Here is a 24212-nt window from a genome sequence, read left to right on the forward strand (position 1 = left end):
AGGGTCAGGGGAAGCAGCTTGAGATAAGTCTGAACGGGGTAAAACAATGATGGGGACAGATCACTAAGCTGACACATCCTAAGAAGTGTGCAGTTGACCCTACAGGCTATAGGGAGTCCCTGATGTTCAACCCCATCTGGCACTTGTAATGAAAATGTCACCATGGAGAATGGGTGGAAGCAATCCCTGAGCAAGGAGATTAGTTTGGTGACAAAGGCAACATGTCATGGGGAAACAATGATGTCTTTTACTGTATCTGTGATATGGAAGAGGAAGGAGAAGGAACAATTTAAGGTCAACATGGAAGTATGGTTGGCAAGACTTGGGGCCTGAAACACGTAGACATCCAAGATGACACCACGTGTCTCGTTAGAGATTTGGATGGATTCTTTTAACCCATGTGAAAGATGAACATTGGAGTCTAAATTTTCTGGACAAATATTTGACACTTATTTTTGTGGGTAACTAAGAAGAAAAAAATGATTTGGGGAAACTCAGAGGGTGAGTGTGTCTGGTCCTGCCAGCTGGGAACCCTCAGAAAGTTGGGGGGGGGTGTTCTGAGCATCAGTGTGTTCGCTGAGCTGTGATGGGAAGTGACTGCAGCTGTCAGGACCTCCCAGGACTGTGTGGAGCCCTGAGACTAAGGTGTGTGGGGCCAGGGACACTGTCCAGCTACATCCCTTTGGGGAGGACAAGGTGCACAGTCGAGCAGACAGGACACATGAGTGTGTCTGGGTTCTGGGCAGCCGGGGACTGCCCCATACTCTCCCTGAGGCCTGTGCTGTGGGTCCCATCTGGGAGCCCCACCTGGCCCAGGTCGGGAGCCCTCTGCCCCCTGCTCACTGGGCCAGCAGCTGTGTCCTCACTGGTCCCTAGGGAACAGCCCTGCCCAGACCTACCACTCCCAGGGTCAGCTTTCCAGGCAGGGGTCAGAGGCAGGGCTCAGGGTGGAGCTGGGAGAGCCCAGGGGTGTCTGGCTTCCATGAAGGGTCTCTCTTTACCCCTGGACTGCTGGAGGGGTAAGAGGGACTTGGGGGGCCCAGGCCTCACTGAGTCCTCAGGACCCAGCTCTGGGGGGGTCTCACCATGGCCTGGGCTCCTCTCCTTCCCCTTCTCATTCACTGCACAGGGGACTGGGGAGCCCCAAGCTCATTGCCAGGATGGAAAAGTCCACAACAGCCTCCCAGCCTCATTCAGAGGAGTCACAGGGGCTTATTCTCTCCAGATAACAAGGGGGGAATCCCAATCTGAGATATATTTGATATGTCCCTTCTCCATGACCTGTGTTCTCCCCAGGGTGAATCCCCACATGGTGACAAAATATCCCTCCATTCCAGGTTTCACTTCTGGACACAAACCCTCCAGAATGAGTGAGTCCTCCCCTCCCTGAGCCATGACCAGGAATCCCGGCCTCAGAACACCTGGACCAGATCCCTGCACCGTCTCCCCGATACCACCACGGTGACCATGGGGGACTATCTGATTGGTTTGAGGACTACATGGCCATCTTTGGAGGTGCAGCTGGTGTCAGTCACATCCTGACCTCATGGCTGGGGGATCTGGGGTCCTGACAGGAGAGGAGGAGGACAGCAGGTTTGCCCAAGTGGCCCCACCATGTGCATCACTCTGCCTTCCACGTTCACCCTTAGTCCATGTTGGGTGTTGTCCCTTAGATGCTGGGACCTGGGCAGGGACACAGGCCAGGCTGTTCCCATCACACAAAGCTGCAGCTCAGGCTCCCTGACCTTTCTGCTCTTCCTTCAGCAGGTCAATTCCAGAGCCAGTCACACCCACTCCCACCCAGGAGCCATCGGTCTGAATTTCAGGTGGCCTCGGGAGGGGTGGAGAGCAGATACACAGCCTCCTGATGGCCTCCTCTCCCCAGAGCCAGTACGAAGGGAAAGAAGTTCAAGAAGCCACACTAGTGGTCACTGCCCCCCCTCACCTCACACCTGCCCTCCACCTGGCCTCCCTCAGGTGAGGACCAGCCTCAGGGGCAAGCAGGGACACCTCGCCATCTGTCCACACCCTCCAGCTGGGGCCTCCTTCTGCTCCCATCCTGGGCTACTGCCGCCCAGGTCACCTCTGTGTCGCTGTTAAGAGTCTCCACCTCATGCGGTCCTGGTCACAGGGATCTGGGGTCAGCGTCAGTGTGACATGGAGTCAGCTGTGGCTCTGCCCCTTCCGGGACACAAAGGCCACTATTAGGGCCGTGATTGATCACTCCTGGTCCCCCTACCTTTCTCTCTCCTTCACAGCCTGATTCTAGAATATACTGTCTCTACCCAGTAACATCATGTAATATTCTCAAACCTAGATCCACTCTTTCCAGAATTCTAAACTCTCTCTCATATCCTCAGCCCTGTCCATGGCTCATTTTCCACCAATCAGCCAATGACCCCAACATTCCTCTACAGCCATTGTCACGGGGCAGAGGTGTCACTATAGAAATATGGAATCAGCAAGGCAGAGTTCAAGTACATTTTAGCAATCACTCCAGGATCCAAGAAAATAAATCCCTGATTTCAAAGAATTCACTTCTCAGGCACAACAGTGTACACAGCTCAGGAAGGAAGAATGTTCTTGAGCATATTAGTGAATAACCTCCAATGGGTCAGAGCATAATCCTTAAAAAGTTAAATATATGCCTCTCATGCAAATATAGCATTACCATATGTCAGAATAATTACTCAATTCATATGTTATTGAGTAGACCAGTCAGAAGGTAAATAATTTACATATGAATTCTATAAGTTTAAGTGTGCATATATGTAGTTATAGATAGATGATAGATACGGAACCACAGGACAGGAAATTTGAAGCTATTATTTACTGTTGTTGGACATGAGCTGTCCTAAAGGATCATGAATCTATAAGCTTTGGATTTGTCTTCTGCTCTGACAAAAAATTACAAATTATCACGATCCTGTCTATATGGAATGTATGGAGTGTGGCATGTGGATTTTGGACATTTCCGTCTCTCCCCAGGCTCTCCTAAAGTGGATTCCACTCTCCCTTCCCATCTCCCCACCCTCCATGACTCACCCTGGTGACAGGTGGCCTGTCCCCGCCTGCCTCCCCAGTAGCCTCAGCAGATCAGGCCCAGCCAGAGAGGAAGCGCCTTGCCCTGGTGAACCAGAGCAGCTCCCCTGGAAGTGCTGAGGCCAGGGTGCTGGAGCCAGGGTGGGGCTGGACCGGGGAGTCAGCCGTGGCCCTGCTCCTCCCTCTGCCCCCAGCCTGAGAGCTCAGGGGCACTACAGAGCGAGCCGCCCTGGGCTGGGAGGGGACGTGGGCAGCCTTGTCCTGTGTGAGGCACCTCAGCCTGGGTGAATCCCTGTCCACTCAGTGGGAGAAACAGGAAACAAAATTCACCGTGAACATGAGCTGCACCATCGCAGAGGACACGACAAGACGACAGGGGCTGCGAGCACAGTAGTGATGTCTCCACTTGATAAAAACATAGAACTTGATTTTGCCTCATATTTTTAAACACAGTAAATATTTTAAAAACTGAACATAAAATACGGTTTAAAAAACAGCTGAAAAAGAAAAAAAATTCAAATAATGACATACTTGAGTTGCAAACCCAAAATACGGTGTACATGTATATTTTGTTAACTACACAGCCTGGTTTCATTTACATGGCTCCAGTAGATCTCACTCTTCCGTACTAAATACCACATTTAACATTTAATGGGACTGCCACTGGCTAGTGACACGCTCCCCATAAACATCAAAAAAGCAATCATTGTGTTCCTCTCCACACTCCAAAACGTCCCAAACACACATTTGTTAAGAGGGCCTATAAGGCCAGAAATTTTGCAGTCATATATACGTTTAGTTCTTATTTTGTTTTTGTAGGTGAGATCATCCTTTATTTCTTTTTTTTTCTTATGCCGATAGTTTTTAAATATATTGCACCGTAGATGTCATCATCCATGAGAGATTAACCATTTCTCTCAGTGTTAACCCCCCCCAGAGCACCCATTACTGAACATGAACCATTTACCTTTATTCTCTAAACGTCCTGTTCGGACCGGCTGCTGTAAGAACTGAAACACATCAGGCTCACCTGGGACCACACACTGGTCCAAGCAATTTAAACCCTTAACTCTTCCCGTCTTCAAATACTGAGCGTGTCGCCATTTTTGGTCTTAGCAAAATGCTGCACAGGCAGCTGCCGTGGCCCCCGCTCCCCGATTTGGGGGCTTGGAGGGTGGATTCCTGGGAGAGACACACTGGACAGGTATCCAGGTGACTGTTGTTTCAAATCTGTGGAAATTAGACACAGAACAGAGATTTTCCCAAATTAATACTCTAGGAACGCCCCCGAGGGCTTCTCCCCATCCCCTCCCCATCACTAGGGACGGGAGCTTCTTCGTCCTCAGCACTGGGGGATCCAGGAGGAAGGACAGCTCTGGCCACCAGGGAGGGACCACATATGAGGAAGGGACCTGGAGCCCCCACGGCTGGGGAAGTGAGTCCATGGGGGTCGGTCCCTGCTCTCCACTTGATCCTGACCTACAAGGACTGTGCAGAGAGACCCCACCTCAGTCCTGCCCAAGGGACAGCTCGGGGAAGTGGGGACAGGGTCACACTGAGGAGCCCAGTAGGGCGTGAGGACTGCACTGAGGGACTGGCGAGGCCACAGGAGTGGCTGCCTGGCCTGGCCTGAAGCAGGGAAGGTGGACGGAGCAGTGGGGAGGCAGGACTGGCTCTGGGGGCCCTAGTCACAATGTCACAGAATTGTGTGTCTGGGACTGGACACCAGGGGCTACTCAGGGCTTGTTCCTCAGGGCCTGGGGGTGATCAGAGCTGGGACCAGCCACCTGCCCTGCCTGGTGCCCTCTGCTCAGGGCACAGCTGTGACCTCCCCACCCCCTGGGACCACACAGCCCCGCCCCTGCCCACCCCCGACACCCTCAGGCACAGGGGCCTGACCAGGGCCCAGGGTGGGGGCAGAAAGCTGGGGCTCATTTGCATGGAGGGAGCCCCCCCTCTCAGGGGATGAAGAGGGGAAGGACAGACCTGGGGAAGCTGCTTCAGCTGCGGGCACAGAAGGCAGCACTCGGGACAGTCTCCACCATGGCCTGGGCCCCTCTGCTCCTCACCCTCCTGGCTCACTGCGCAGGTGACCTGACTTGGGCAGGGGAAGGGCCCTGGGAACAACATGGGGCCCTGCTCTGTCCTCTTGTCTCCAGACCCAGAATCACCCTGTCTGTGTCTCTCCCCTTCCAGGGTCCTGGGCCCAGTCTGGGCTGACTCAGCCGCCCTCGGTGTCTGGAGCCCCGGGGCAGACGGTCACCATCTCCTGCAGCAACATCAAGGGTAGTTATGTGCACTGGTACCAGCAGCTCCCAGGAACGGCCCCCAGACTCCTCATCTATGATAATAGCAACAGACCCTCAGGGATCCCTGCCCGATTCTCTGGCTCCAAGTCTGGCAGCTCGGCCTCTCTGACCATCACGGGGCTCCAGGCTGAGGACGAGGCTGACTATTACTGCCAGTCCTATGACAGCAGCCTGGGTGCTCCACAGTGCTCCAGGCCACCGGGGAAGTGAGACAAGAACCCCCTTCCTCACCCGCAGGACGGTGGACGCCCGGCAGCTGCTGCTCAGGCCCAGCCTGTGGCTTCTGCTGCTGCCACCGTGGGCCCAGCTGCATCCACGGGCACCACGTGGGCAAGGAGGCTCCTCCTCCCCTTCTGTCCTCAGGGTCACTCACAGCAGCCCAGGGCTGGGAAAGGGGTCTCCAAGGAATCAACTTTCCCTGCTCGTCTGTAGCTTGGGACACAGGGTCTCTTTGCACTGAGGTCCAGGGGCTGAGCTGGCAGGTGCAGCTGTGTCATCTCAGACCCACCTGTGAGTGTGGAACTCTGTGTCTCCATAGTCCTCTTGTCCCTGTTCCCAGGAGTTCTCAGAGCTGCATCTTCTTCTCATTTGACCTCAGTGTGTTTTTATCTGTTTGTTCCAGCCTATTCTTATAAGTGTTTTTAGTGAGGAATAATTGACATGCAATAGACCACTGATACTGAAAGTGCCCAGTTTCATATGTCTTGAGATATTTATGCACCCTTGAAATTGTCACCAAAATCAAGTCAAGGAACCCCTCCTCACCCCAAAAGCCTCCTCCTGCCCCTTTAGAATCCTCCCTCCACCCCTCCCTAAGCCCCTCCCAGATGACCTCTGATCTGTGCACCTGTGGTTGGTTTGTTTTTAAGGTTCGTAAGTGGATCCGTACCTTATAGACCTCTAATGTCATGCTCCTGTCACTCACACACTCCCTTTGAAACACTCTCACATGGTTGTTAAATGGCACTTGATCCTAACAGAGGACACGGCAGGACCTGTATGATCCCTGCACACTTTTCCTTCTGGGTTTCTGGGTCTTTAGAATCTCCCAAGGATCCAGAAAGGGGAAGCCCTGTCACCCTAATCTCACCCTCCCCACCCCCACCACCCGTGGGCAGAAGCCTTCCCTTCCTGTGCTCAGACCCCAGGGCCAGCACATGGGCTGTGGGGACATCTGTTGCCCCCTGGGATGGGTTGGACCTGCACTGCCTCCCTGCACCCGCACCCCTGCAAGCCTGTCCCCAGGGGACCCGCTGGGCCACCCTCCTCTCCGTGCAACCCGGTCCTCCCTGGGCCTTCTCAGGACTGCCACAGGCGCCCCGCCCTGGCCTGGAGCTTTGGCAGCCCGTCACACAGGGGACAGTCTCGTCCTAGCATGGAGGAGGTCACACACTGCCTGCTCCTCCTGAAGCCCTTCTGCCTCCTGTAGGAGGGTCCCTGCAGGGCCCCAGGCCCACTGGCTCCTGTGCACCCCACTGGGGACAACAGGAGCCACCTTGCCTCCGATTCCACTGGCAAGGACAGGCAAGTCCCAAGGTCTGTGGAGCAGATGGCAGAGTTCCCCACTCAAAAAGGTGAGCACGCTTAGGGGGCTCCCTCCCCTCCACTGGACCTACAGATTCAGGAGCAGTTTTCCCCGGGGGACATTCATGGACTTGCATTCTCACTGTTGCCACCTGCTCACCCTGTGACTTCCGACACACTTGTCACCCTCTCTGACTCTCCATTTCCTTAACTCTGCCGTGAGTAGCTGGACTTTGATCTTCCAGCCCTAAAACTCGGACTTCATTTCTGTGGGAGGAGGCTGCAGCTGTGGGGCCGTAACCACAGTGTCTGGTCCACAAAACCCGCCTCCTCCGTCCTACAAGCTGCAGGTGCAGAGCTCCTTCTGGGTTCCAAGGTCTAACTCCCGCAGTTACACCCCCTCCCCAGCCCGGACAGGTGCCCTTATCCCCATTTTACTGATATGAAACCTGAGGTCAGGAGTGGATGAGGTGCAGAAATGGGACCTCCCCTCAGGCCTCTCTGAATTCAAAGCCCCATGTTCTTTCCACGAAAAACGCTGCCTCCTCAGATCATATCCTTCAACACTAAAAAGGCTGGATTCTCAGAGGGAATGGCAGGGTCTGTCCTCTTCATGCTGGTCACCGTCCCTCAGCTCTCTGAGCCCACCTTTGCTCATTATCCTTGGGAGTTCCTGGGGAACATCTCTGGTGTGTGGGGCAGCCGATGTGGACCTTGTGTCACTGTCACAGCCCAACACCATGACCCAAAGCTTCCCAACAGAATGGAGGAGGCCCCCTCACAGAAGACCAACAGGGACCCAGGATTTGGGAGTTGTGAGGCGAGTGAGAAGTGGGAAACTGTGTTCCAGGCAGAACGAAGAGCTGGTGCAAAGGCCCTGAGGTGCTCTGGCCTCAGAAAACTCTAAGTGAACAGTGTGACAGACGGACAGCCGGGCAGGGCAGTGGGCAGGGCACAGACCATGCAGAGCCTTGTAGGTCATTGTCAGGAGTCTGGATGTGATCCAGAAGTCCCAGGGGACCCACGAGATGTTGCAAACTATGGAGAGATGTGATCAGCTTTTTCCTCTAGAGCTACACTCTCCAATATGGTAGCTGCTACCCATGCAGTTAATTGAAATTAATTTAAATGAAACTAATTTAAAAATTCAATTCATTAGTGGGATGTGCCATATTTGAAGTGCCCATTAGCTGCCCGTGGCTCCCCTACTGGACAGCACATGTAACGAGCGTTCCCATCATGACAGAAGGTTCTATCGACAGCGCTGTGCTGGGGATCTCTGAGGGTTCTGGGTGGAGGGTGTTTTCCAGAGAAGGAGACCAGTGAGGATGGGCTCCAGCGATTCCGTGAGAGATGCTCCTGCCCAGAGCCTGGCATGGTCCCTGAACACAGTAGGTGTCCTCAGAAATGGCAGCCTGTCTGTCGGATGACCCCCAGTGATCCACACATGTGAATATCCATGTCCTATGTGATCACCTTCCAAATGAATAGGGGCTGACCTGAGTGGACAACAGAATATGGTGGAGGTGACAGTGTGTGAGTTTCAAGGCTACATCATAAAAGGCGCTGCAGCTTGTCCCTTGGTCTCCTGAGTCTCTCAGTCTGGGAGAAGCCAGCCGCCATGTCATGAGGAGACTCAGCCAGAGACCCCATCGGATGAAGCACTGAGGACTCCCATCCGCAGCCAGGACCAGCTTGTCAGCCACGTGGGTGAACTGCCTTGGAGGTGGGAGTGGAGGGTCAGTCAAGCCTTCATCTGACGGCAACCTCACCAGACACCCTGAGCCAGGACCAGGCAGGTGAGCTGACCCCAGACTCCTGACCCTCAAGAGATGCAAGTTGATAAAAGATTTCAGTACTCCAAGCTTCTGTTTCTTGATTTATAGAATAGTTCTAATCAATGTCCTTGTGGGGTCCCTGTCCAGATTAAATGGGGCAATATGTGCATAAGGATGGTGAGGGCATGGCAGACCCATGACATATGGGAGCTGTTTTATTAGTTGAGAAGATGACGAGAAAAGCCACATGATGTGATAAATGCTGGAGCAGAGTCTTTGCATAGCTTCGGAGGCCTGGATGCGGTTTCTCAGGAATCAGGCTGTGACCCATGTGTGTAGCCTGGACTGAAAGAGCAAGTCCTCATTTGACTCTGAGACAGGAACTCTGGGCCCCAGAGGCAGAGCCCGGTGTGGTGGACAGTCTGGAACTCCCAGGAGTGCAGGGTTGTAACTCAGACTCTGTCAGACCAGGGCTCCCCACTGGCCTGGCTCCACCACCGACTGAGCTACGTGAAACTAATCAGTGAAGTCACCCTTTGAACCTCAGTGTCCTCATCTGTGAAAATTATTGATGCCGATAGGTAGCTTGCAATGAGTGCTGGCTACGTGCCAGGTCTTGTTTTAAGTAATTCACATCCATTAACTAACTTAGTCTTCATAAAAGCCCCAGGAAGCAGGTGCTGTTATATCCGCATTTTACAGATGAGGAAAGTGAATCACAGGAAAGTTAGATTGCTCACTAGGGAATGTCCAAGCCAGGATTTAAACCCAGGCAGAAAGTGACACCATGTGTCTCTCAAGGTTATGTTTGAAAAGACCAAGGACCTCTGCCTGGCTATCGAAGGTCACTGACCTGGGAAGCCCTTGGCCACCAAATCAGAGCTCTGAGTGCCCTCGAACTTCTCTGCTGCCAGGAAGCCCAGGCCACATGCGGAGGCCACTTCTAGGTCCCCCAGCCAAACCCAAATTCCAGTGCAGACCTGTGAGTGATGTCACCTCCAGATGAGTCCAACCCCTTGGTGTGGATGCAACCCCGGCCAGCAAGGCGTCTCTGCAGCTCCCAGACACGTCAGCTAGCGGGAAAGAGCCATCTCCACTGCACATGGTCTGAGTCCCTGTCCCTGAGAACCATAAGCAAGATAAAATGGTTGTTTGATGCCACTATATTTTTGAGGGGCATTCATCTTTTAAAGAGAATTTCATAGCAAAACCACAAGAATAACACACTTGTAGGAAATTCAAAAGGTACAAAAAGATGTGCATTAAATCTGGGTTTTCTCCCTTCCCTCTTGTGCAGCCTACCAGGTTCTGCCTCTGGAAGTAACAGCTGTGAAAGTGTCTGCACATCCTCCCAGATGTATTAAATAGTAATTATATAGCGCTGGCACTGCCATAAAGTTTTATAAGGGCTTTGCTTACATTTACTCATTTATTGTTCATCTACTGTGCACACTCAGGAGGCAGCAAGAAGGAAAGTCCCTTGTTCCGTCTACCAGTTGTCTACGAATGCCAGTCTGAACTGCTCTTGGTTTCTGCCTTTCACATGCTGTTACTCTGATCAGATGGTTTCTCATTTATTAATATGTTCCCTAATTCTTTTTCATTTTCTCCCTCAATCTGGCATTCCAAGATCTCTCTCTTATACATAATATCTATCTATCTACCTATCTACACAAACACCTGTGTTATGTGTGTGCATGTGTGTATATATACATATATTAGATGTCAAACACTCACACATATACACTCATTTTTCTATCCAGCTGGGGATCATTAAAAGTCCTCCGTTTAGAACAACGTAACACCACCTGTTCCTTCCCACACCCTCTCAACCATCCCCTCAACAGGATAATCCCTGGAGAACATCAGGCAACATCTATATTAATGCAGTTTTTATACCTCATCAGTGTCTTATTAGACTTATTAGTTCTAGAAACGGGAAGAACCGGCAGTGATGGAGGTTTGTACTGTAGAGTCTCATATGTTGAAGGGCAACTACTTTGTTTGAAGCAAGGCAACCGTTTCATTTTTATCTTAATAATGTCACTTGTTCGTTGGTTTGGGGGCTTTTCCATCCCTTCCTGTACCCAATATTCATGACCAAATCATAAGAGCGGGTGTGACCGGTGGTTGCTGTATGAGCCCGAACACATGTTCAATCCCAGAGCTTGAGATTATCCAAAACTCTCCATTTAGAAAATTATTAATTATATATTTTCCACCAACCAAAGGGTGAATGTATGACAATCAAAATTTGAAAAAAATTATTCAGTGGTCAGCCAGTCTATGCCATATATAATGACAAAGAAATTGCTCAGTGAGCTGACAGAGCTTGTTAACTGTGAGCACATAGTCTTAGTTGCACAGAGCAAAGGATATATACACAGGTGATAAGAGAAGGATTTATATCATTTGACAACTAATGTGTCTTAGAGAGGCACAATGAATTTTTTTTTTTTGAGACAGAGTCTCACTCTGTTGCCCAGGCTAGAGTGCCAAGGCATCAGCCTAGCTCACAGCAACCTCAAACTCTTGGGCTCAAGCGATCCTACTGCCTCAGCCTCCCGAGTAGCTGGGACTACAGGCATGCACCACCATGCCCTGCTAAGTTTTCTATATATTTTTAGCAGTCCATATAATTTGTTTCTATTTTTTTAGTAGAGACGGGGTCTCACTCTTGCTCAGGCTGGTCTCCAACTCCTGAGCTCAAACAATCTGCTCACCTCGGCCTCCCAGAGTGCTAGGATTACGGGTGTGAGCCACCGCAAGCCCACAATGAATATTTAAAATGAGTTTTTTTTTAATTTAGTGGCACAATTTTTAAATTACTAGATTGAGAAATGTCTGGTGAGTCAGAAATGCTCTCAATGGATGGGGATGGTATTTTCAATCAAGAATGGAACTTACTTTTATTTTTAACATGTTAGTTTTGTTTTTCTTCACCCTGAAATTTTCACTATCAACTTTATTTGGGGGCGGGCTTGTCACTTTTGCTCATGTGTTTTCATAAACAAAGGATAATAATGTGTGAGTCTGAGATTGAGTTTTTGAGAAAAAACCCACATACTCTTAAATGATACCCTTGTACATGTAAAAAGACACTTGTTAGAGAGCAGCAGTTGGACCCCATTGGGTGGCCGTTGTTCTCTCTGGAAGTTCTGTGATGACCTGTCGCCATGGTAATGTGATGATGTATATCTCCCTGACATCTCAACTGTTAGTCTCAGCTGAGAAGTTGATACTTCACGGCAGTCCTACTGATCTTTCCTTTCTTCATTGGTCCAGAGTCCTTCAACATGGGAAACGTGAATTCCTGTTGGACAGGTGTGCTGACATTGACCATCAGATTGTCCTTTCTTCAAATGGGCCAGTTATTTATTTTCACTTCCCTTACTCTACTTTGTGTACAGATTTGTAGATGTCTGATAGAGTTTTGTCTTATTTCTCAATTTATAGTGTTGATTCTTCTATCAAGTTAGTTGCTTTAAATAGTTTCCTAAATTTAGGAAACTGTACTATTTCCTAATGCCAGTTTTGTACACAGTCTTCCGGAGGATAGGCACGGAAAGGAAAACACCCACATGACCTTCATCACATTTGGAGAATCCTGATGCCAAATACAGCAAGAGACACGACAGGGAAGGGAAATTAAGGCCACACTCTTCTGAATGTAGATGTCAAAATCCAAAACCAAATTTTATTACACTCTGAAACCAGAGAATTTCAAAAGAAAAGAAACTGAGATTTCATGGGGAGGTATCTAAGAGGTTGATGAGAACAGGGTCATGGGCTGTTTGGGTGCTGCCAGGAAGAGTGATGAGAAGGGACAGTGCCAAGGGGTTAGTGGAAAGGACATTTGGTAAAAAGGGAAGGAGGGCCTGTGAGGTCCTCAGGGAGGGCCCTGGGGTGGGTTCTCCTGTTCGTATCCATGGCCAGGTCCCCCTAAGAGGAGACGGGACTCTGCCCCTACCCCTGTAAGATGGAGGGACGGATGGGGAGTTTGTGAAGAATTAGTTTGGTGGGGAAGGGTGTGAGCAGGGAGGTGCACACTCTGTGCTGGTGCAGCCACTGCTCCTCAACCAAGGCTGCTCAGGCAGTTCCTCAGGTAAGAGGTCAGGGAGACAGTGGGGGGTCACAGACTTCATTCATCAAACCACTGAGTCACCGCCCAGATGGCCACACTCCCAGTTAATTCCCATGGGCTGCTGCTGCAGGCTTGGCCAGCTGAAGGGAAGTTCATTCCTGGAGTAGCCATCACGTGGCAGTTGGTTTGGAACATCCAGGATTCTGAGCCAGGTTGGGAGCCAAGGTAACCACTGGTCACACGGAGTGGCCAACTGGGGATGGCAATGCTCACACCAAGGCAGCTGGCAGCGTGAAGGTGCTGGGGGAAGAAGCCACACACTGGGACTTGCCTTTCAGACAGGCTTTGTTTGCAGGAAACTGTTGCATTTTATGTCAAGGTAGAATCCTAGAGGGAAGAGGCCAAGTCATGTTTTGAGCCCTTCTCTTGACTCAGCCATGTCCTCCAGGGCTTCGACCTCTCTGAAGAAAGCTTGAGGCAGGACGTGAGAAAGTGCGTGAGAAGAGCCCTTGCTGCTCATTCCAGGGATGGTGTAGAGGTCTCAGGTGTTTGGAGATCTCTGTAACCTGAAAATCAACTACGCTCTTGTCCCAGATCCATCACTCATCAGTGCTATGACTCTGGGAATGTCACTTAAAAACCTCTAAATTTCACTTTCCTAAACTGTAAATGATGGGTTGTAGGCCCTGCTCTACCTGTCCCTCAGGGCTGATGTTGAGTGTCACAGAAAATCACAGATAGTCTCCGCGAGCTGGAAAGCATCACAGCCATGGAAAGGATGAAGTGAACTTCCAGCCTGCACTGCCCTGTAGCCATCCAAGCTCCCTCCCTGTATTCAACCACCACCAAGTGTCTGGCTTATCCTTTCACACATTTGATGATTGAATATTGCCGGGTGCTTATGAAGCAAGCACCTGTCGTCTTAGGGCTTTACATACATTTAATCATTTTTAGACGGATTAACATGTCCACATCTCACAGCAGGGAACTTAGGAACAGCGGGCTCTCTAACTTCCCAGGTGCATGCAGACTGTAAAGAGAATTTGAACCCAGGCCATTAGGCACCAGCCTCTGTGTTCTTGGTCACTCTGCTCTGCTGCTTTCCTGTGTTGCTGGGTCCACAGAAAGGGATTTGCCTACACAATTAGTCTGTTGAATTTTCAGTGCATCCCACACTACAAGATCATCCTAAAGGCCAACTCTGGGTCAGGTGACTTTGCCAAGCAGTTGCAGAAAAATGGGATCAAATGTTCAATCTGTGAATAAATTCTCCTAATTTTCTATAGTCTTCTGCCAGCAAGATGTCCACAGCTATCTAATTGTAATACATTCCCAGGATCTCACCTCCAGGATATAAAAAGTCTCTCTCTTCCAGGGACAAGAAAATCTGCCGGCTCCAGGAAGTGGGTCAAAAGAATCCAAAAGTGGCCATTGAAGAGAGTACACCGCAGAAACAAAGCAAATGAAGGTACTGTTTAAATGGAATTATTAAGTACATTCAAGAATAGTAATTAAATTTATTCAGTGCTCCATATTTAAGATAAATTCTAAATGTGTGACACTATATTTTTTATTTGCTGTGTGCAAATTTATAATTATGAAAACAATCGCTAGTGATACAGCTACAGAAATAAAGGTATATTTGCAACGTAAACTTTTGCACATTTTAATAGAAAACAGCGTCACATCTTAACCTAATATTCAGAGATTTGGCTCATTTCTAAACATGAACTAAAATGAATTTTTTCCTGAAACAGTGTTGCCAGATGTTTAAAAATTAATAGACATTATGTAGAAGGGTTTTAATTTAATGTATAAATTGAACAGAGTGTACAGAAAGTTGCCATACCCCTCACCCCATGGCTTTCTTTTCTTAATCATGTCCTTGATTGATGTGGTCCATGTGTTATTTTTAGTAATAGAATGACTGAGCCTATATTGGTACTGAAGACTGAAATAAAAGTCCTAAACCGCTTAAGCACATTAATGTATCCTCCTTTGACTAAAATATCCAAATTTTAGAGCTCCTGGCCATGGCAGGATGGAAAGATGGTCATGTTCCATTTTTCCCCCCACTCCCCTTACTAATCATGACTAGGTTTTACTAAAGGCCGGTGGGAGAGACCGAAAGGCTGGAGGACCCCTCTGCTTATGTCATCTGACCCTGGCACACTCTTCCCATTTATATCTGTCCAACATGACGCCCATTTTAAACCACAAAGAGTTTCTTCTTAATAAGCAGCTGCAGGCTGTGGAGTGGCTCTGGCTGGTCTCCTGAAGGTGTGAAGTTCATGGACTCGTCCTGTACACTTGACCCTTTTATGCATAGGATCTAATTATAATGCATTTCAGTATTAAATCTCCATCTCAAAGTGATCACGAGATGTATGTTAATACATGTAAACCTAATACGCATGTGCATGGGTCTCTGTCATTATCATCATCAATATTCATAGCTCCTCCTGCAACCTGCCCCATATGTACACCTGACCAGCTTGTTCAGCATAAACTCCTGTCTTACCCTCTCTCCCTCCCTCCAAGTGCCTGTCACCTGGCTTCTTCTGAGGCTGCACTTCCCAGCTTTTCATGATGACCCGCCTGCAGGTTGTGAACCTTTCTAAGAAAGAAAGACTCCTTTCTACATTTATAGACTGTGACTTTTTCAGTTGACCATATATTATTATTACTATTGGCTAAAGTCCAGACTTTGGGTTAAGGTTCACTCTGTGTTGTACAGTCTAATGATTTTGACAAACTCATAATGTCCTTCATCACCATTACACAACAGTGTCATGCCCTAAACATGACCCATGCTTTACCTATTAACCCCTCTCCCCTTTTGCCAGAATTGCTGGCAATCACTGATCTTTTTACTGTCTCTTTAGTTTTTTTTTTATTTTTCAGAACTGTATAGAGTTAGAATCACAGAGGATGCAGCTTTTCAGACAGACTTATTTACATAGCAATATGCACTGAAGATTTTTTATATGTGTTTGTAGCTTGCTATGTCAGTGGGTTTTATCAATAAGTAATACTCCATTGGATCAATGTAACAAAGTTTGGTGGAACATTCACCTCTTGTAAGATGTCCTGGTTCCTTCTAGTTTGGGCAGTTATGAATAAAGTTGCCATAATTCCTTGTACTTTTTTTGTGTGTGGACATTGTTTTTCAATTTACTTGGGTAAATACTTAAGTTTGTGATAACCAACTTGTAGAATAAAACTGTGTTTTCCGCTGTAAGAATTTGGTGGAATTCACAAGTGAAACCCTCTGAGACAGTTGTTGTTTTGTTATTGTCATTGTTTCCACAAGGTATTAGTTATTAATTCAAATTCTAAAAATACATACACGCCTATTTAGTTATCTGTTTCTCATTCGCTGAGTTTTGGTAGTTTCACACATTGAAGGAATCGGTCCACTTTATGTAAACCATGCAGTTTGTGGGCATGGATATACACAAAGATTCCCTCATTGTCTTCTTAATGCCCATGGGATCAGTATTGATGATTCCTCTTTTATTTATATTATTACTACACTGTGTCTTCTTTTCTTTGTGGTTACTGTGACTAGAACCTTTTCAATTTTATTGATCCTTCTGAAGAATCAGTTTTAGATTTTGAGAATTCTCTCTGTTGTTTTCCTGTTTTTCCATTAGATTGAATTCTGCAATCTTTTTTTTTCTTTACTTCTCTTTACTTTACATCACACATCTCTTTTTATGTCTAGTTTCCTAAGGTGAAAGCTTATGTTATTAGATTAAATTCTTTCTTATTCTCTACAGAGATTTACGAATGCAACTAATGCCACAGATGTGTATATTTAATAACTAAAATAATGTACATATTTCACCACAATATTTTTTTGGCAACCCAACAGAAGTGATGACAACTGCAGTAGCAGCATATGCAGCTACACAGAAGCCAAATGACCTTGTAACGTTTCAAGAAATAAGTGTGTATTGCCTGGGCTTCAAAATGAACAAGAGGAGTGAAGAGGCCTGGTCTTTGAATAATGATGTGGATTTTCATATTGGCCTGTGTGTAGAACGACCATTTCACCTGGCTTAGGTAGCCCTAGATGGAAAGCGAACGCTCTGTTTCATCTTTCCCACCCCTCTCCTTTGCCTCCCTTCACTGTCAAGGACAGCCCAGCAGCAGCTCAGTCTGTGCCGTTAACCACACACCTGCACACACTGCAGCCCCGTGTCTACACCATGCCAGGTCCCCTAAGTGAGTCTTCAGCAACACCTTTGTGCTGACAGTTCCTCTGTGTTTCCCCAGAATCCCCACAGGTTGTGGTGGAAGAGGTGGACAGTACAAAATCAGAAGAGGCCCTGTCTTTTGAGAAGGTAAGGTTGTCTTTCCTTGTAAGGGACTGAAATGCTTTTTCTTGGTTTCTTTCTTTTTCACTTGAATTAAGATATTAAAGTCTGACCATGTCCGTTATAAATTATAGATAGAATTTCTTGGCGGGGAGAATGTCTAGTGAGAGTTTATTACCAGCTGAACCTGATTGAAGATGGCATTTATAAATGACAACATCAGTTACACACTGCATGGTAGTGAGCATTTTCCTCAGTAGTAATTTTCCTTCTTGAAAAAGAATTTTGTATTTACCAAAATGGTCTTAAGAAATCCTTCTTGAAAATCTTCTGCTTTTGCACAAGCATCTTCTGTGCTTTATTCTGGGGCCATTGCCTCAATCACTGTTTCCCATCTGGTTTTCTGATGTTAGCAAGAGAGCAAAAGACTTCTGCAAGCAGAAGACAGCAAGGCCTGATCCTCATAGTGTTTTCCTTTCTCTACTTGCAGGTGGACTCCAGGGCAAATATAAACAGTACGTATTCTGGGGTCAATCTCTGGCTGTGGAAAAATCTAAGTGATGAGAAAAGTGGGACTAGCTTGCTATTGTCTGTAGAGCCACCTCGTTCCGGCTTCCTGCTGGAGACAAGGACTGGGGGTGTGTGGCAGGAAACTCATGGTCCAGGAAAGAACTGTTACCATCAACTAGAGTCTCTATGACACCTGAGTTATTACATGGCATGGGCAGGTGTGCATGAGGGTTGGGAGGCACCGAGGGGTGAGCCTATGTGCAGTGACTACTAGTGTGGTTGTGAGTGTGTGTATTTCCTAAGATTTGCACCTCCATGCACAGCACAGTACAAGTGTCATTTTTCTTAAAAAAAAAAAATGCCAACATGCCCTCCCACTTTATATGACTCTACTCAGTCATCCCTCATCAAAGACACATTTGAAGGTTGGTTTCATATTGTTCCCCCTTCAATGGAGATGGTGCAGACATGCATGGCTCAAGATCTTAATGTAAGCAGAGGCCAATGTGAACTCAGTTCTACGTCACACTGTTGATGCTCTGGGTCACTGAACTGAAGTCAACACTCACCTGTAGGGTCCAGTACCTTACCTACAGGGCAGGGAATTCCAAGAGCACACCTGGAAGTGTTATAGTCTACAAACATCCCAAACACTGTCCATCAATATAAGGTGGCCTCGATGGTCACATCACTCAGGGTAGCAACAGGTACATTTTACAGTGAACTCGGGTGTGACTATCAGTGTGAAGCACACATGGAAAACTCTCAGGATTCTGATCACCTGGCAGATTCTGAGCAGTGGGAGACACCACATGGCAATGCTGAGGTCCCTCCTCAACACGTGGGCAAAAGCAGAGAAGCAGCAGGGAGATACTGTTTGGTATTGAATAACATCATCATCACAAGCCTTAGAAATGCTCAAATCCAGGAGTGCACAAACTCCAAGGACATTTCCAAATAAGAATTCAAAGGATGATGTGGTTGTCAGCCTGGTGCCCAGATGAGATTTCCTAGTTGTGAATGTCCTACAGAGCCAGGCCAGAGAGGGTCCGCACTCCCCACATGCTGACCCACGCTGCACTGTCCCACTGCCAGAGGCTCGTGTGAGCATGAGCAGCCGCTGATCCATGGACACACATGATATATTGAACAGGAATCCAGAAAGGAAAATAGAGTGGTGATTATCTCTAAATTATAGGAGAGTTCCATATTTGCAAATCTTTTTCATTTAATTATCCTTGTAACAAAAGATAAGGAAATACACATCACGGAATATTTTGCCTAGAATTGCATCCAGTCCCCCAATAAAGATTGCTCGCAGCAAGCGTAAAGTCTGCTAGAGGAGAAGGTCTAGATAATAGCAGCACAGGTGGACCCTGGGGGAAGACAGGATCTTGGAAGGTATCAGTAAGGTAGTGGCATTTACCTCAGCTTCCCAGTGGGCAGGAGGAGCCCTGAGACTCTGTCACTAACAAACAGACAGCTTACTGCCCGTTGGTTAGGTGGCCTTCAGCTGGACAACCACATGCTCTGTTTCTCGAGTCTGTCCTGTTTCATGCATTTGCCTTTTCTCTCATCCCGAGTCCACGTCAAGCAATGTCCCCTTAATGATCCATGACCGACACCTGCAAGGTACTGACATTCACTCTGTCTCCTAGTTCCATCTGAGGACCCACAGATCGAGCTCGCTGGCACCAGAGGAGACATAATTCCATCTATGTCCAAGGTCAGGCCACCTGTCTTTGTCTGAAATGAAAATGTTCCTTTCTTGGTTTCTTTCTTTTCCAATTGAAAAAATATATGACAAGCTGAACAAGGATATTTGAGATGTCTTATGTGTTTTCCTTGGTGGGTAACATTTTGGCTGAGAGTGTATTGCCAACTGAGACCTGACTCAAAGATTCAAGATGTCGTTAAAATATCAAGGCATCAGTTACAGCCTCTATTCTAGTGAGACTTTTCCTCAGCAGCATTTTTATCTCTTTGGAAAAAGTTTTTGTAATTGCCAATCAAAATGGGCTTGAGGGATACATCCTCCACAGAAGGCTGTGACTTTAGGCATGAGCAAGTTTGCTCCGTTCTTGCTTTTGGGGTTCCTTGCCTCTCCCACTCTCTCCTGTCTTGTTTTCCACTGTCACCAAGTGCACAAAAGCCCTCTGCAAATAGGACGTGGAATGGTCTCATGCTCATGCTAATTCCTTTTCTGTAATTACAGGTGGCCTCAGGAGTCAAGACAGAGAGTACGTATTCTAGAACCCCCCATTTACTAAAGCATGACTAGATGATGGGAAAGGTGGAACTACCCTGTCGGCCTTCCTATGGGGAGGCCCTGAATCCAGCTGTCTGCTGTAGAGGAGGATTGGGGGTGTGATGATAGAAGCTGATTTTCCAAAGAACCGTAGCCACTGTCAATAGTCTTGGAAGCAGCTGTGTTCCCTCTAGGTGGTGCAGGGCTGTGTGCATGCGGTGGACTGTGTCTGCGTGTGAATCCAGTGGTTGGATTTTGATAGTGTGTGAGTGTGTATTTTTGCATGTTTTAGTGTTTCTTCAGATATATGTTATCCTATTACCAGTGTCTACATTTTTAATGGAAAAATACAATTATCACTATAGCACAATTATAAGCATTTAAAAAAATTCATAAATTTCAAGTTTTTCATGTTTTCAGTTCATTGCATGCTGCATGTTTCTCAATTAACCTTTAAAATGAATCCGATCTACACCTGGAAATTGTTCATTAGTTTCTGAAAGGATTCACTTTGGGAATCCCTGCTCGTGTCAGTTACAACTTCATTGATTTAATAATCTCACTGCTTTATAGGCCTTTCTGTTTTCTCCTGAGATGTGAGTGATCATGACACTTCACTGTTGCCATGTCCCTCCTTCACAAACCTTTTCTAGGAGCGACCTCAAAATTAACCTTCCAGAACCATCTTCAGCACAAAGAGTGGGGCAGGCTCCTGCTTTTGCAGTTAGACCCTGGTACAGCCACACGCTGGACCCAGTTCTTTCAGGAAACTGCAAAGGAGGAGCCCACAGGCAGAGTGGGGGGAAAATCCCTCCAACTTTCTCCACTGAGGTCTAACATGAATCTTCAGATACTGTTGCCCAGAATAGGAAATGCCACGTTCACGTGGAAACTCAGTCTCCCAACACCGAGCCTCCTCCCACTCGTGGGCCATGGCCGGTCACTGCAAGGGCAGGGACTGGATCCTCCTCGTCTCTCCCCCTTCCAGAGCTCAGCCCTGGGAAGCCGGTTGGGCCCCATGAGCAGCTGAGAGATACACCCCTGGGCTGGGAACGAGCTCAGGTGGGGAAAGGCTCCCTCCTCAGTGTGTCCAGCCTGTTGGCCCCACAGTAGTCCAGGTGCTTTCCCAGGTTCTAGTCAGGCTCAGGAGAGATGAGGGTGGGCTCCTGAGGACAACGAGGTGTCCCCCTACCCCTCTGTGCTGCCTGCTCTGATCCTGCCCAGGGAGTGTGTGCAGGGCCATGCTCCTCCTCTCTGTTTAATACAGCACCCTCTGCAGGAAATCCCTCTGATCCTGCACGCTGTCCTCACTGTCACTGTGTCCCAGGGTCACAGAGTGCCTGGCCCTGACACTGTGCGCAGTCAATGAATGACTGGATCAGAGCAGCCAACTATCCTGCAAGGACACACCGGGGAGGGGAGTTCTGTTTTCGTCATCTTTGGATCCTAGAGCTGCGCTAGGCAGTGTGGTCATCAGTAGACAGACGTGCCTGCTCACGTCTTAATTCCTTAAAATAAGTAAACTTAAAAATTCACCACTTCATTATACGAGCCCCTTTATACGTGCCCAATAATAGTGTGTCTATGCCCCAGACAGCAGCTCCATCATTCCAACACATCCTCTTGGGCAGCCTGGCCCAGCGTCTGCTTATTGAACTCACCTAACTCACAGCATGTGTGCGAGTTAGAGTTTCAGGTTAAGGAGGGTGGACTTAAGAGCTGTGATGCTCCAGTGGAAATGGGGAAGTGAGATGAGGAAGGGGGATCCTCTCTCCTGAGGGTCTGCAACTGTGAGCAGTGCCTTGTTGAAGCCCTCTGACTCCACTGGGTCCAGGGAAGGTCTGAGATCCCAGAGGAAAGAGCAGGGTGATCCTGTGTCATCCAGGTGGCCTCACCTGGAGTAGGAGGGATGGGCATGGCAGTCCCTTGGACAACATCCTTGCTCATGTTTGTGTCTCTGCAGAGTGGACATACAACATCCGGTATCCCTCCAGTGATGAGGAGGAAGACTCCGCAGGTAGGGAACCACCTTTGAGCCAGGTCCCAAGGAGAGAGATTCCTGGGGGGCGCTGGCTTCATCCAGCTGCTCGGGATACTGTGGCAGGGGGCATGAAATCCTAAGAAAAAGAGAAATATGTGCTCTTTTCCTACCGTGCTGACGTGAGAATAGGAGCTGTTAGGTCTATGGGCATTGAGCATACTATTTGTAGCCTCTTTTTCGCTTTCTCGGATGATGATAATCTTTCCAAAAAGAACTATTTTTTCTTGTTTCTGCCTCTGCCAAACATGAGAGCCTTTAGCTTTCATTGGTCAGCAACTCTCGGGAGATGTGCCTAAGGCATCATGGTTTGAATGTTGACTGTTGACCCACACTGGGAAAATCTGACAGGAAACACGTACCCCACCAGCACTATGGGAACCTCCCAGTGTGACAGGTGAGGGGCAAGAAGGCCACCCTCTTTCTGTGGACCTTCGGGACTTAGAGTAGCACCTTCGTGTTCTGTCCCATCTACCTCTGGGTGAAAAGACAATCCAAGGATGGGAGAGGTAAAGAATTCTTGCTCTGGGATTACTACCTATGCCCCGGCTTCCTGGAGACATGAAGGAAGAACACGATCTTGAGCAGATTTCTGGCCTCCGCTCCTCACCCAAATGCCAACTCCTGGTCTGGGAATAAAACCTGGATTTTCTTCCATTGGAGAGACCCATGTCCCACTGCCCGTTGAGACCCTCCAAGGCCAGCAGGACTCCAGAGGCTGCGTGAGGGGCTGCTGGGCTTGCTGCCCTCACTGGCTCTCACAGTCCCAGTGACCTAATTCCTGGAATAGACCAGGACCAGGACAGAGCCTCAGGGCAGCAGGGCCAGAGGTCACTGCTCCTCTCAGACCCACTGCTCCAGCCAGACAGTGCTGCCCTGGTCCCCACCCTCCTGTCAGACCCCACTGTTCCCCTTCCTCAGGCCTGCCAGGTCCCCTCCCTCCCAGCCCTCCCTTGGCTCAGTGCAAACCCTGGTAGGTCCCCTTTATCAACGTGGCAACAACTGCTTGTCTCACTTGCAGACTACGGGAATTGAGACACCCTTTTTTAAAAAAAAGTGTGTTCCTCCCCTCTTATTTCTTAGGGAAATTACAGGGTTGTTGTGAAGATCAAGTGCTTCCAAAGTTCCTGAGGTCAACTCAGCTCAACAAACCTTGCTTGACATAATATGTTGGTCGTACTTCTCTCCCACAGGACCCAGTGCAATCCTAGGCTTATGACAGGTGGCCCCTAGGTTTGGGTTTGGAATTGATCAATTGATTGATTAGGGTGGGTAGCATGGTAGCCTGGATATTTCCACCAATTATCCCGTGTGACAGAAAAATATGATGATGGAGGGAGACGGGAGAGGGAAGGCAGTGCCATGCACAGGAGGCCATGGGGACAGTGGCTGTCTTTGGCAGGGACAGGATGACACAGGCATCCCTTCCTGGCTACAGTTACAGATTTTAATATGGATAAGGGGCCCTGGAGAACCGCAACCCATTACTCACTGCAGAGGTGAAGGAATGAGGTTCTGGGACAAGTTAGCAGAGATGAGGAAGAATTGGGTTCTCTCATTGGGAGATAAAACATGAGGAGCAGCAGGGTCCAAGTTCTTACCTCAAATCTAACTCTGTTTTTTCTTTCCCCAAGGCCACCTTTTAATGATCCTAGCTCTGGTGCATGCGGAGGAAGGGTTCTCAGATGAAGACTGGACTACCACCTTGCATGTAATTTATTTCCTGTTTGCATTGCTGTTTTGTTCTATTTCCTATCCATCAACTCCTCCTTGTGGCTCCTTCCCATACCCTCTTTCCCTCCTTTCTTGACTCTCTCCCTGGAGGGTCTAGTCTCAGCCGGCAGTTGATATACTTGCATCTTTAATGTGTATAAAATCTCCCTCCATTCTGGGTCCTGCACACTCACCGCAGAGAGCCCTGCTGCCATCTCTGTGCCTCCCCAGTGGTCCCTGCACCTGTGTCTGTGCTGCACAGTCCTGTGCCGACACCCGGGCAGGCCGTGATGTGTAGTTGTCAGCCTGGTCCCAGGGGACCTGCAGCTGCCACAGGGTTGGGAAGCTTGAATCAGACACGAGGCCACAGAACAAGGGCCGGCTCACTGTTGCCCTCCCCAAGTCAGCTCATGTAGCTGCAGCTATTTCATTTGTGAATTGTATGTATTTAGAATTATCTTTAGTGATACTTTATATTTCATGCTCAACTTTGTTTCATTAAACAGTATTTATCTATTACAGTTTTTTTAAAAACCTTTTCATATGAAATAAAACTGATATGTAGAAAAGCACTGCAACATAGAAAGATTTTAATAATTTATTACGAGGCAATCACCCTAGTGACCACCAGAAAGATCCCACCC

General features: G+C 48.3%; 2 protein-coding genes and 1 long non-coding RNA gene across 3 annotated transcripts in view; all 3 read left to right on the forward strand.

The window, feature by feature from the left end:
* LOC123625663 (immunoglobulin lambda-1 light chain-like) overlaps positions 1-24212 on the forward strand; it is a 995149-nt gene that overhangs the window by 117149 nt on the left and 853788 nt on the right. The gene's annotated exons all lie outside the window — the stretch shown is intronic.
* On the forward strand, positions 5020-7321 carry LOC123626199. Its single transcript, XM_045535101.1, has 5 exons — positions 5020-5131; positions 5239-5557; positions 5911-5962; positions 6781-6925; positions 7182-7321. Exons 1-5 carry the CDS (start codon positions 5086-5088, stop codon positions 7319-7321), a joined length of 702 nt encoding a protein of 233 aa, XP_045391057.1. The 5' UTR covers positions 5020-5085.
* On the forward strand, positions 19789-23515 carry LOC123625691. Its single transcript, XR_006730617.1, has 3 exons — positions 19789-19809; positions 21781-21834; positions 23490-23515. It is a non-coding gene; the product is annotated as an uncharacterized LOC123625691 (long non-coding RNA).

The sequence above is a fragment of the Lemur catta genome, chromosome 21 (assembly GCF_020740605.2).
Source record: "Lemur catta isolate mLemCat1 chromosome 21, mLemCat1.pri, whole genome shotgun sequence".
Taxonomy (NCBI): Eukaryota; Metazoa; Chordata; class Mammalia; order Primates; family Lemuridae; genus Lemur; species Lemur catta.